The sequence below is a fragment of the Anopheles marshallii genome, chromosome 2 (genome assembly GCF_943734725.1).
Source record: "Anopheles marshallii chromosome 2, idAnoMarsDA_429_01, whole genome shotgun sequence".
Classification (NCBI taxonomy): Eukaryota; Metazoa; Arthropoda; class Insecta; order Diptera; family Culicidae; genus Anopheles; species Anopheles marshallii.
This window is the reverse complement of record NC_071326.1, coordinates 38,297,231-38,311,650: the sequence shown is the minus strand read 5'-3', so window position 1 is coordinate 38,311,650 and position 14,420 is coordinate 38,297,231. Positions and strand designations below refer to the sequence as shown.

Genomic DNA, 14,420 nt, shown 5'->3' with positions numbered 1-14,420 from the left:
TCAAACGTTTCATCTTGCTCTGGTACAGAATTCCCCAACGCTGGTGTGCCGATGGTAGTAGCCCGTGATAGCCTGACTCATCCAATTCATTGCGGTTTATTTATGGACTTGTTGGCGGTCCACAACAGTACCGCCGGCGAGTGTGATCCAATCTTACCGCTGACGGGCGGTTAATTGAAATCTAGCGTCAATATTTCACTTCTCGGGGGGCTTCAGCAGCCGCATCGTTGTGCACCCACCGTCATGGAACCGTCCACCTTCGACGACCAGATATTTGGTGACTTTACGAGCGACACGCTCGGTACGCTGGCAGGTGCTACCAAACCGATCCATGCCGGTCCATCCAGCAGCACGGTCGTAGCGGCGTCCGGCCACGGTAATCTCCAGGTGATGATGGGCATCGGCCATTCGCCGACGCACGATGGCGGTGGTGGTGGTGGTACCGGCACCCATCAACGACTGCCCGAGGTAAACAGTATCCTGTCCGTGTCGGGTTCGCCGAGCTACAAAACCATCGACTACACGAACCTCAGCAAGGTGGAATATCACCATCTGGCGAACGGCAAGCTGGACGGTTCGTCCTACTCACCCCCGAACGGGACACCATCGCACCACCCCCAGCAGCAACAGCCAAGTTCGGGCCTCGGGCCACATCCGGTACCGGGAGGCAACAAGTCGCTCGAATACGTCAACTGTAAGCTGGAATATTACACCGCCCTGCCCATCGGCCACGATAATCTGAATAAAATAGAGTTCGTTAAAACCCTAGATTACAACGGTAACGGCCGGTTGGACTATTCCACCTCCTCCTCGTCCTCCCCGAACGGACCGAAATCCATCGACTACGGTGGTGCACCGGCTGGCAATGGTGGCAAGCTCGACTACGAGACGACGATCGCCATGTTTCAACATCCCGGCCCACCGCAAGGGCCGTCCGGATCTGGCATGGTCGACGCATCGATGCTAAACAGTGGCCAAACAAATGGCGTACCCGTCGGTGGGCCCGGCATGGTGACGGGCCTCGGTCCGGGAAAGCAGAGGAAAAGCGACGACATGAACGGTGCATCCGGATCGTCCACACCGACCACCACAACACCAATGGACGGTGCTGGCAATGGCAAGAAAAATGATAAGAAGAAAACGGACCCGAATGGAATTAAGAAGAAAAAAACTAGGTAAGCCGCTGATAAGCAGCTCTGCTTCATCCCGTAATACATCAAATACATACACACACACTAATGGAAATTGGATTACCATTTTGCACTGCTAATTTCCCACATGCCACCAAATTGTGAACCAGTGCGAAATGGAAAAAACAAATTTGATCGACGTCACGCAAACAAACAGCATGAATTATAGGATTATTAATTTCTTGCTCCTATGCTGTGTACATTTTTTTCATCGGTGCTGTCAATGTACACATTCTCCGTCCAGTGTTACTACCTTATGTGCAAGGAATGTAGCTCCAAATTGTCGGGATGTCATTCTTTGTATGCGATACAACACCCTTTCAGTCGGGTTGAAATTTGTACATTGAAATTCGGAAAATTGTGGGAAAACCCACACTGCAGGCAAAAAAAAACCGAACCTGCATGGAACATTTATCGACATTCGTCATCGTCAAATGTCGGCCTAAAAACGATTTTCAATGACTGGGCGAAAATCATTCAAACGCACACGCAACATTGTGTTGGTGGGGCACTCTCTTTTTCTCTGCCTGGGATGTGCACGTGTACATAAAGTCGGAAAATGAATGGAAAACCGGCCTGCTAAGCTGGGCTTTTTTTTTCGCCCACAATCATTGCTGGAAAGTTGGAAAAATAAAGCGATAGCAGAAACGAAATGAAAGGAAGAATAATGTTGCAAAAGTTTAAACTGGGCACGGAACCCTACCCGGAATTGAATGAATGGACAGTTCGTCTGACGTATTGACGTACCATCAGTGCAGGAGTACAAAAATAAAGGGGTGGGGGAAGTGGGGCTACAATTGAAATATCCCTTTTTGGTTGTCTGGCTCGGAACGTGGGGCAACATATTCATCGGAATGTGATTTATCATTTCTGCACGTTAATGTGGAATGATATGCAATCTCTCTGCCACTCGGTGAGACATATTCATGTGTTGGAGAATTTTTAACTGGTTTGTACTATCACTGTATGAAGGAAACAAAAGTATCCTTTTTAAAAATTGCAGAAACCTGCAGGTAAATACTAATTAAAATCATATAACAAGTATTTCCATCGTGAATGTGAAACATTTTACGCACATTTTGTAATGCAGAGCGGAACAACCGGAATTTGATTTTCGATAAGAACCTAAAGAAATCGAGAAACATGTTGTTCAAAAATGTTACAAAGAATGAAAAAAATTTTTTTTTACTTTTTTTCTACTTTTACCCATAATTCAACATTTGTTGTTTACGAGTTGTTTAACCATCGATGTATACAGGTACTTTTAAGGGTTGTTCGCACGGTTTTTTAAGCAAAAACAATATCGCACCAAACTGTGCGATGCAAATAAATGCTAAAAAACAAAATATATGCAATTATTTGTAGAGACTTGGAGAATTTTATTACCAATAAAAACTCCGGAGAGTTGTAAATTGTACAATAGTACAATAAAAATGTTTTAACATTAATCCATTTCCCTTGTTATTATTTTCAACCATTTTGAGCGAGTGTCACGAATAGAAAGGAATCATAATGGAAGACAGGATGTGCAAAACTTTTCATAAAAAACATGAAAAAATCAACTACAAACTGTATTGTTTATTTCGCTGTAACTTTAAAGGTCTTCGATTCCCTCTCTCTATCTGCAATTTTAACTTTTATTATCAAGAAACTAGTGGTAGCGTGAGTCTGGTTGGTCGTGTAGCGTACCCAAAATGTATTCATTTGCATTCTCCTACGCAATACATATCGCAACCATGGAACACTTTCCCCTCCCAAATCGCTGCGGGCAACTTGTTACTAAGTTACAACTTTTCTTACAATTTCTGCTACTCTCTTCCGTTAACGGCATCTTTGTACGCTGACCGCATCGGGGCCCGGCACCCTGTCTTTATTTGTTCACTGTTATCAGATTAAATTGACCATCTCCTTAAATATGCGTTCGTGTGTGTGTGGGTGTTTGCGGATTTCGATGTACGGCAGAGTGAATGGACCTTTGTCGAATCCGATCCCGAAAAAAAAAACCAACGCATTGTATCCACTCAGCATCCGTACAACAACCTTGTAATCATCGTCTTACAATGAAGTAATTCGTCCGATATCCCATTTTTCTGCAAACCTAAACCTTTTCACCAGAGAACGACCTCGTCGCGCCGTATGCCTCACCGCAATACGTAGCCTCATCCTATTCTGTTTGGCACAGGGCACACCCAGATCGAATTCCGCACCTTTAAGGCATGATGCGAAAGGAGAATAAAAGATTTTACCTACATCGCCCGACAGGAGAGGGTTGGGTTAAGTTTTTATCGAAAGGCACCTAACAGGCACCTTTGCTTACCATTTTCCCGAACCTTGATTAAGTGTAAGTTATTTATCCGTTCGGGTCGGCTGCCCGAAAATGCTGGAATGTCAGAACGTGTTCTAGTTTTTTCCCCCCCTTTTGCTTTCCTTTTGTGCTTTATTGTATCAAAAGCTACCTTCTACCGAGTCATCTTAACGGTTTGTGAAGGGCAGAAACGCACGGCCCAAAGGATGACGATGGGGTGATGATGACGATGACGACGACGGTCGCGTGCCGGTACCGCGGTGATGGTGAAGGGTCAGATTTATTTATTCGGATCAATCTTTTGAGCAAACCGGTATCGTCTTCTCGGGCAGTGCCAGTCAAACAGAAATTGCACAAACCATTTACCCAAGCAAGCAAACAATTTGCCCAAATGCATGCGGTTTGAGTGATCGGAAGAGAATGGACATTGAAAATGGTTACCCCGGTTGGTCCCACGTCACCAGCGGTGCGACTCCTCCAACTTTCGGAGATAATCCAGTAAGTTGTGTCAGACTTTGGAAGTGCACCGCAATAAATACACATTACTCGTAAAACATCACAATCCCTGCACGGTACCTGGGAACCGTTTTCGATGCATCGACGCTCTGTAAACAAACTCTATGGTTTAATCGAATCCAAATAAAGAGAGTCGAACGGTCTGCCGGACTGCCAAATGTCCGGTGGCCAATCTGTAATCCCTGCCACTGTAGCTGGCTAATGAAAGGTAATTGTTCGCCCAAAAGAACTTGTGGAGAAGTTTTTGGGCAAAGGCAAGAATAAAGGTTCGTTCCGAGAACGAAGAATGAACCATATTTTGGATTTTAGTCCTGCACGTACACGGGTTTCTGTACTGCTTCCAATTAACAATGGACTAAAATCAAGCCACTACAATCGATCCTAATAGTGTTTATGAAGTTTGCCCAGCACGATACTCAAGTCTCTTAAGCTACCCAGCCGAAAAGGGGTCGTGCATCACACCGGGGTCAATCTAATTAAAGGTAGCATTAGTTGCTTCCAGCGCCTAGGCTGGTCAGCATAAAACTCATCCCGGCATGGGTGGAACCCAGCAAGCGATGAGAGAAAGTGGCGAGGGATGGAGTTCTTGAGACGTACACCAAGAAGACACGGACAGTTCCGTTCGGGAAAGCAATGCAGTGCACAATAAAAATTTCATACAAAATCCTCCCTCCCATCCTTACACTCCAATCACCACCAATCCGACACCCCGGGAAAAGGGTCATGATAATGGCGCACATCGGAAAATCTGTGTACCTTTGCAGTGGTCATAAAGAAACCGTTGTGCGTACGGACAGTATGGGACAGCACCATGCACACATACACACACACACAAACTATTAAAGGTACGGTACGACTAATTCTCGAACTCTCCATTCGGAATGAAAACATTTGTATTCATTAGCCGTACCACACAAAAGCTCCCCCGGAAATCTTTCCGGCACCGGAACGATCGCGGTCGTGGGAGGGTGGCGAACGTCTGAGAACGTGAATGCGGGATTCGCCTGCCAACCGATATTGTTGCAACAGAATGCAATAGAGCAAAGTTTATTTTGTCGAAGAAGGCAAAGATGGTGCTGCTGGTACTGTTGTCCTTTCGCAATGACCCACCAACAAAGGGGAAAAGACATATTCTTTCTCCCAAAATCCATATTCTTCGTGCTCCAGGTTGCTCTTTTGTTCGACCGTCCTAGCAGTGTGTGTGTGTGTGTGTTGGCTAGCAGATCGTTGGCGTTGTGTGTCCGAAATGCAATTAGGAAGGAGAGCAGAATATCATTCCTGATGCAGTCATGCGTGCATTGTCAGTTTGTGAAACAATTGGACGATCCCACCGGCACATTATTGTGGAGCAGGTATGGCGAACGGTCAATCCTGCCAAAAGCCTTAGCGACGAATTTCGATTGGTCTTTACCTTCGAATCCTCAGAACTGCGGAGCAGCAGTTTTAAGCTCCCTTCGAAATACGAGTTGCAACGAGTGTATGAACGGATTGCGCATCGCCATTGTTTCCCAACAAATGGTTGATGTAGCAGAGAAACTCTATTATGTACGACTGTACGGCCACAATAGGGAAGCTGCACGGGCACACGACCAGCGGCAAAAGTTTTACAAAAGATCTGCCACGCAGTGATGTATATTGCGTAGGATTATACTGCGTTTAGGATGGGCTTTCGAAGCTATCGCTGTCCAACCAATCATAGACCAACCAACTTCATTAGTTTGACCTCGAGCTCGAGTGGATATGATGCGCCATTACTGTATGCCCATTCCTTCCCTTTCTCCCGTTGCAGGACGACCTTCACCGCGTATCAGCTTGAGGAGCTGGAGCATGCCTTCGAACGGGCGCCCTATCCGGATGTGTTCGCACGTGAGGAGCTGGCCTTGAAGCTGAACCTTAGCGAGTCTCGCGTGCAAGTCTGGTTTCAGGTAACGGGTCGACCACTTCACCAAATGCTGTTTGGCCAAATGGGGATTCACTTTTTTACTCAGTGGCCTATTGACGTATCCTAGCGCTACCACTCTATCTCTCTATCGCCTTCCATCATCTTGCAGAACCGGCGAGCGAAATGGCGCAAGCGGGAACCACCCCGGAAGTCGGCCTACCTCGGCAACAACAGCCCGTCGGCCCCGATGAACGGTCCGATCGGTTCGTCGTTCAGTCAGTTCCCGCAAACCGCAACCGTAACGCCACCGGGCAGTGTCGACAGCTGGTCCACCTATCAGGCACCGTACGAGCTTGGGCCGCACATCAATCTGCTGTCACCGGCCGTCAGCCCGTACGGGTCGTTCAGCACCCAATACGGTACTTACATGCCCGAGAGCCACATGTTCCCGGTGCGGCAGCATTACGACTACGGCAGCCCATCGAGACCGGGCGAACCGGGCGGTGATGAGACCGGGCACCAGCATCAGCACCACAGCCACCATCATCACCATCATGCGCATCACAACCATCACAAACCGGACCATTACGCACCGGCGATGGAGGACAAGTTTGAGACGCACTGTACGGCCGGGTTGCCCGATGGGTAAGTACCGGCGGCTATGCCGCCCTATTTCCACACCATCGGCACCGGGTGCCGATTGCGGGTTTGGCGATTGAGCGTACGGAAATGAAACAATTCGTGCGATTATTTACGGAGATTTAGAGACAATCCTCCCCCAGTGTGACAAGGAGGACTAGCCAGTGTGCTGTTGCGAATCCGGTGCGAGACTCTTCAATTGAGTGACTCGGGTGGTCGGCGTGGAGTACTTCCTTCGTCTTCCTTCCGGGGGCAAAATTGATGCTCGGAAAATTGGGTCACAATGAACCGAACGGTACCGACACACACGCGTGGGAAAATCATTATTACTCCGCCTGTTTCTTGTACCCCCCATAACTGGAGCCTTGTTGAGAACGAGTTGGAGATTGGTTTGCGAATAGTTGAATAGCTTCTCCACTGTACGGGAAAACTTCGTAATGTACAGTCTAAACTAATTCCTTAACATATTTGCTGGAATCCACTTTCCCACGAGACGACGTTCCACGGATTTTCCACTCTCCAATTTAACTGAGGAGTGACATTAATACCTTCCCCCTACCAATGAGTGTAGCATCGTTACATAACATTGGGAATTAGGAATTACCCGAATTAATTTGAAAAATAGCCCGAATACGAATCATGTTGCATTATCCATCTATTCCGGCATAATTTTAAATCCTTTATCAGTGGAAAAGTGCTCAGCTACATGGTTCGCTCGAAAGTCCAGATACCGTTGGCGGTTGCGGCTGAACAACGTTTAAATTAAAATTTCTTCGTAGAGATTTACAACTGTTGGGCACATCAAAACGATGTTTATCATGTTTGATCATGTTTTTAGTTTATGTACCTTTGTAGCACTAATCAATTGTAACTAAATTCAACCGAATTAATTATTTCCGATGAGAAATTGCAAACATTTCTGTACCATGTCCTGTCCGTTTCGCTTTCAGTTCATCTCATTGCAATAATTTCATTAAATTTCCAGTTATTTTAACATTAAAAGAGAAAACTTGTAATTAATTGAATTACAGTTTGATGTTTACATGGCCGAGAAATTCTAGCGTTTGGTTTGCTGTGGAACTTCGCATGCCGTAGAAATGTTTCACCAAACATTGAAACACGCCGATATGTGCAAATTTTGCCGAACAGAAATGGACAACATCATCAAAGCCAAAAATTTAACCCAAACATTTTAAATTGCTATCTGCAGTACGGTGCACAACTCGTCAAATACACACAAAAACTACACATTCGCTGCAAGATACGAATCGCATTGGAAAAGTTGAAGCACGACAGTACTTTGAACCGTACCAGCATGCCAGAAACACGCACACACACACACCGGGGTCTCTTTTGCACTTGACCACAGTACACTGGTCTGCCAAACGCACTCCCATCGCAGCACATACTCCAAGGTCCGGGTTTTCCAAGTCCGTTCCGTACACTCACGCCTGCCCTGCCTGCTGCTGCTGATTGCAATTGACGTTCTTGCACCGGGGAGTTTGAGCTGGCCAGCATCGAAGTTTATGATGCATGCTTTGCTGCTCAAAGTGACCAACGAGGCGAAGAAATTGTTTACACCAGAACCAAAAATGCACAGGATAAAAAAAAACTCGAAACGCAAACGAAAATGTAAACTTAATCGAAATTTGATCGAAATACTGCTCTAGTACGAAGTTGGATATTGGACACAGTACAGTGTTCGGGCTCGTTCCATGCATACACTGCAAGTTTAACGATCGAGGGCTCCCCAAAAGAAAAGGCGAAAAGTGATAAAAACGCACCTAACTCAGTGCATCCACTTATCTCTTGTCGAACTCATAAGTATTTGTACCGAGCGTCACGGATGGTGCAGCAAAGGCGTGCAGCAGGAAACTTTTCTACCGAAAAGAAACCGACCACCGATGGAATGGCGGAAGATAGTAGTACAAAGAGGGTGTAAAACTTTCCAACCATAATCGATACCGGTACTGTTCTAGTTTATTTTCTCGTCTTACACCCATTGCTGCCTTTCCAGTCGATGGGTCGATATCGATAAATTGTTGAGGAACGCTTCAAACACTGCCCCTGCCCATGTGCGCCCCTTAAGTTATGCTCATCCATCTTACTTCGTTTTAGCGTGCCCACTACCCAGCACCCAAAACTATAGTCAACCAAGCGCACACACCCACACGGGGCCCACCACCAACCGGGTGGTTCGGTAGTTCGAACAACAACCGCCGGAGTCGAAAAACTAAGCGGACATGATGGGTGGGCAAAATTTTTATGCTCCCCACACTACTTTCCATGCTTTCCCGGGAAGCAGAAAAGGGAAACTGGGCAGTGTGAACCAGCGGGTGAGCAACTTCTTCGAAACTCCAAAAAACTTTGTTTGCATTTCAAACACCTTCTACTTGCGAGCAAACCAAACTACACCCGGCATTCGGATCGTGCAAGATCGGACATCCAGCATCCATCAGTGGCAGCCACGTTTTTGTTCTTCACGTGATCTTCCCTGTCCGTGTGCGCTAGGGTTCAAAATGGCCCGGGAAGTCTCCGTGCAACAAATGAAGAAAGTAGCAGTAGCTTCCTCCACCGATCTCCAGCCCGTTGGAAATGGAAGCGCACAAAAGTTTGAAGCATTGTGTGCCAAAGAGCGGGTAGTGGAGTTTGCAAAGTTGTTTCGCCTGCAAGTGCAACATTTGTTGCACGCCCGCTGATGAAGTTACACCGAAAACTTGCTGCAAACGAGCTGCAAACGCGCGGCGATCCATTTCGTTAGTTTCCACCTCCAGATGAGAACCGTAATAATGACGGTACGAGAGGCATTCAGCCCAATTCATTCGCACCTTCGCCAAGCGCCCCGAACGGAAGGGTGCTTGTTTTGGGGGGGGCGAGAGTAAATGAATCCCGTTTAACCTTTGCGCACTCGGTACGGTTTGTAATTCGAGCTGTGCGAGACAAAGCGACTAAATGCCAAATACCCGGGGCAGCTGTGATCGTGAAGTGGTGCACAAACCGGTGACCGGATTGTCATCGTACGGGAAGATAATTAAATTTTTTCAACCACTTGCTGTGTTAGGTACCTGACGAAGGGATCCGTTCTCGGCTTTGTTGGCCCTATCGGCATGGTGCTGCTGGCTAGGTTCCGGTTCCGTTTCGCGTGTTCCGTGAGCAGGACAGAACTTTTTGACAGATTTCGTTGTTCGTTTTTCCATTGTACGTGATAGTGCTTGATTTATCTGCCGACATTATTTGTACGAGCAAAGTTAGCTTGAAGAGTTTGAACAACAATAATTTAGCAACTTCACTGCAGATTTCATAACACTAGTGCATTGGCACGGTTATACATTTGAATGTTTATTTTATAACTATAGTATCATTTAATGTAAGTTAAATAAAATTCACTGGCACAAATTCACTTTCAATTTCTTGGACTGTGCCGTGGCTGCATTCACATGATGTAGGATTTTACATTACGGGAGAATCACAGTTAACAATCGTTATTATTTGTAAAATAATCTAGACATACTTACTAGTAATCTTCAATAACCAAGTAACTCTTTTCAAAGTCGTATGACTTACAAATGTATCGTTGTTTTAAAGAAACAATGTAATAATTCTTAGTGGTTCTGCAACCAAACCATGATTAGTTCATAAAACAAAAAAACAAATTGTTTGTCATTCAATATAATAACGACTAAATAACTTAAACACTTTATTTCCAATGTTTGTTAGATTGAATTTAAAATTCGTTTGGTTGCCAAAGGTACTGATGAGAGGCGCATGATGATGTAACCATTCTTGCTTTCTCACTGTTAACGTGATCGAAGATGCATTTTTGAACGTGATGAGAATTACTATGCAATGTGTACCTCATGAAAGTATTATCAAATTCGCTTGATGAACTCAATGCCATTAATAATAATTGGCACAATTTTAACCATTTTTTGTACAAATAATTGAAACGCATAATGTACCTCGTTTTTCTCGATAATCTTCGACCAACCACGTTTTTCCGATTGAAAAAAATAACTTTGAAACGAGTTTCAATATTCTGGAAAATTTAACAAGCCGAAAAAAACTTGTTTGCATAGTTGGTTTGTGTATGCAAACATGGCGCAATTTACGAAGAATTGCTTAATGATTCCTGTGTGGTATTTTTTCTTAATAATGCGGATACTCAATCATGGTACTTGAAAGTGTTCATTTTCATATGAAATTCATGCTCAGTTATCCAATGTAGCTACTAACTAGAAGCCATATACTATGCGCTTGTAGCGCAAGAACCGTCCGTGAATGATTTAATTTATTTTTCGCAACAGTAATATATCGAGCCATGGCGGCTCCACCTTTACCGTGTTCGTGTGCACTTCAAAAGCGGACGCTGGTTTTATTTTCCCGTTTGATGTTACCACACCGTTACTAACCGTAATAAATCACCTTTCCGCCCGTTTCGTTCCATGTTTGCTACACCACCACAATTAGTCTCACGAATGGAAAGTACGTCGACGACACGAAGTACATCCACGGTGTCGACGTGCATCACTATCCGGACGCGGATCCCAAGTACGGTGGCTGCCACCAGCTGGACGATCCGTCCCTGAAAGCACACTACGGTCCACCGCAACCGTCGCAGCAAGCCCAACCACCACCGTCTTCGCAGCAGCAGCAGCAGCAGCAGCAACAACAAACCCAGCCAGGTCAGTGTCAACCCGTCGGTGTGGACGATCCCGACGCGCTCGGCATGGTGAAGGCCGAGGAGAATGTCACCCACAGCTACGTACTTCCATCTTTTTTGCCCTGATCGAGAGCATCAGAAAGGGTTCGCAATCGTCGTCGTCACCTTCAACGTCACAGCCCCATCCGGCAAGGCAACCGTTGTTCCGAACCCGTTTCGAACCGTTTCGGGGGCCTCATTTCGGATAGTTTCCTTCTCAGTTTAGTTGTGATTTAGATTTGTTTTCCCAATCGATCTATATTCGTCCATCCTTCCCCATCCATGCCAACAGGCAGGTCACAGTCCATCGACGTGATTACTACTTCATCATTCGAGAGTATTTGAATTGAGATTGGTCTTTGCCGATTTGCTGTTGGAATTCCCGACCAAGCAAGGTTAAGGATGTGCTGTTATTCCTATCCCTCTGCAGTGATGTCCAACACACCGTAACCACAGCGTCCAATTCATTATTCAGCATTTGGTGCTGAGTGCTAAGCTGCGAGCGGATGATGTTGTGTGGGTTACGGTGCAAAATCTTCGCTATTCCACCTGCTTGGGAAGTGAAGCAATTGTAGAATGACGAACACAAAACACAAACACACACTTAAAATACTTTTTAAAGTCCTACCCATGGCTGCCGATAAACCCTTCGGTCGACAGAAGTTGCACGTGAAACAATTCCAAGTACTACACAAACTTTTCCCATTTACCGAGCCACTCCCATGCAGCCGGTTGACTTTGTATTCAAATGTGTTTACATTACGTTACCAAAAGTAAGCGTTCTTTTTTTTTGTCTAAATAACTTGCTCAGCATAAGTACACACACGTGCATTGCGCTGAACTGGGCGTCTGTTGACATCATGGGCACTGACTTCCATTAGGCAGTGTAAGCAACCAGTCACCACTGTCTAACATCGGGCAGCTTAGCGCCCAGAAGAGAAAGTGTAACGAAACACACTGCGTTTGGTACTTGAATGTGCGAAGGGTTTCGGCGAAAGAACTCGCCAGACTGTTGCGTTCTTAGTGGTCACTGTTGGAGGAAATTTGAAAAGTAAAACCCAATCTCGGCTGTATAACATTGGCAACTGGGTCGAATTTTCGAAGCAAATCAAAACGCCAAAACGATTCGCACCCAACTCAAGCTTTCACTTTCGCACCGTTGCACTCACCAGACCACTTTAAAACGGCCAAGATTTCGAGTTGGCAAACAAACGGCCTCCATCGACGAAACCTGTGGAACATCCGAGCCCGAAGTGTCCGCAGTGGACGGTGGGAATAAAACCCCGCTTTTTATACATATAACGCCCAACAAGTGTTTGTTGACGGGGCCAATTCTATCAAGAGGGTGCGAAGCCACGCTCTAAAGTGTGTGCTTCCCAATTCGGAGGGGTTTTTTTTTGCTTCATTTGGTACTTTGTTTTGTTTCTCGTTCTCGGTTTCGCTCCACCGGACTAATAAATAAACCAATGTGCACCAACGAAACAGAAAAAAAACGTTCAACGGTAGGCTCGGTCTCGCACGGCGTTGTACCCGTTCTGATTTATCGACACCACCCGGTGCGTGGTTCTGACTTTTCCGACCAAACTTTGGCCAACGGATGCTCCAGTTAGGCTGCCAGTTTTGGGTCTTTTCCTTTCTGCTCACACACATATACGGCCCAATTTGATCGAGTGCTGAGGATCGATAATTTCGGTAACGGTCCATGACCACATAAAACCGACCACATCGTTCCCGGGGAACAAAATGGCTCGCCCCGCGCACGGATGCTGTACTTGATAAGGGTGATGAGCAGGGGGACCACTATGGGGAAGAAGAGAAAGAAATCATCTCCCGAATAAAAAAAAAAAAACGATGAAGCAACAAATAAAAATAGAAACAAATTAAATTCGGTTAAAAAGTGCGAACTCTTAAAAGCGCCCTTCGTAGCGGCCCCAAAAAGAAGAAAAAAAAATGGTCGAACCGAACTTTTCCGTTTGCAAAGGCTGCCGGGAGTGAATAAATCGAACCAATCGGCACAATTCGTGCGGATCAAGCAGTGCCCGGCGGGTTAGCATAGATGGGTCAGGTTGGAAGTAAAGACTATCTGGGAAGGAAAAAAGAGATTTTAGGGCAAAGTTTACCTCCGACACGATGGTTCGCTGTCTCGAACCTGCCGCAAACGACCGCCCCTTCATGGTACGTGTTTGGGTTCGCTGCCTCCACGCCGCCCTGGAGTGGGCATTTCCCTTGTTTTTTGTCCTGAGTTTTCATTTGCCCTTTACCGATTGTTTGGTTGCGTTCGAGCGATTCACGTTCATGCATTCAATCTTGCCCAAATCAATCAACCATTCGAAACAGTACCGGGTTTTGGGGTTTTCCTGGCGTGTGCGTGTGGGGGGGTGAGTGTCTTTTTCCCCCTATCTAGATTCTGGACCTTCTATTCATTGCCTGGGATCATCCAGAACGTGTCCGTGTCGTGCCATTGAAGCGCATTTTACCGTAACACCGTGCGTACCGTGGAGGCTTTTCCTTTTATCCTTTCTTTTGGCTCCGGTGGCACAGTCTAGCTAAGAGCTTACCGCAGACCTAGTACTACCCTTTTTTTTATTTTGATTTGTTTGCCAACGGTTGCCCAGCATCTAAAGCCAGCCGGGATCGAAACAAACACCAACATATTTGCTTATTCTGGATGGTTTTTCGCACGAATGAAGGGTATCCCTTTTCGGGGCAGAAAACATTGCTCCCAACCATCCAGAACTGACAAGAATTCATCGATCGGTATATTTATTTTAAAACATCAAAAACGAATGCCATCTGTCGACCGTTGGTGCTTTTTTCATTCGCGGAAGGTCAAAGTATATATATTTTCCTCCAAATATTGCTATCTAATATTGTCCATCAAACGAATGTAAGATTCATTCGTTCGGGATTTTGCAGCCCCACGTATCCATCTTTGATGAACGGAGCACTCCGAAACGGTAGAGTAAAGTTTTGTGCATACAATTAACACACGCTCGAAGTTGTCGGAAGCTTATTCCATTAGCGTTAAACAGGGAGCTTGCTTCCGAGAACAAAACACCCCCCCACTTCCCTTTCTATCACAGTCAATTAATGCTTCTGGTGCACAGGTCACCATGGTGGACGTTAATTTACATTTCACTTGGCCATCAACGCCTTGCCGGCCATTGGATGGGGAAGAATCAAAACGAA

General features: G+C 45.8%; 1 protein-coding gene across 1 annotated transcript; it reads left to right on the top strand.

The window, feature by feature from the left end:
• The first annotated feature begins 243 nt into the window (after window positions 1-243).
• On the top strand, window positions 244-11,318 carry LOC128710088 (uncharacterized). The gene is made up of 4 exons (XM_053805128.1): window positions 244-1,175; window positions 5,801-5,936; window positions 6,063-6,538; window positions 11,000-11,318. The coding sequence occupies exons 1-4, from the start codon at window positions 244-246 to the stop codon at window positions 11,316-11,318; spliced, it is 1,863 nt and encodes a 620-aa protein (XP_053661103.1).
• The last annotated feature ends 3,102 nt before the right edge of the window (window positions 11,319-14,420 follow it).

Coding starts and splice junctions, on each gene's coding strand:
- LOC128710088 (XM_053805128.1), top strand. CDS start 244: ATGGAACCGTCCACCTTCGACGACCAGATATTTGGTGACTTTACGAGC. Junction 5,937..6,062: donor GCGTGCAAGTCTGGTTTCAG/GTAACGGGTCGA, acceptor ATCATCTTGCAG/AACCGGCGAGCGAAATGGCG. Junction 6,539..10,999: donor ACGGCCGGGTTGCCCGATGG/GTAAGTACCGGC, acceptor CACCACAATTAG/TCTCACGAATGGAAAGTACG.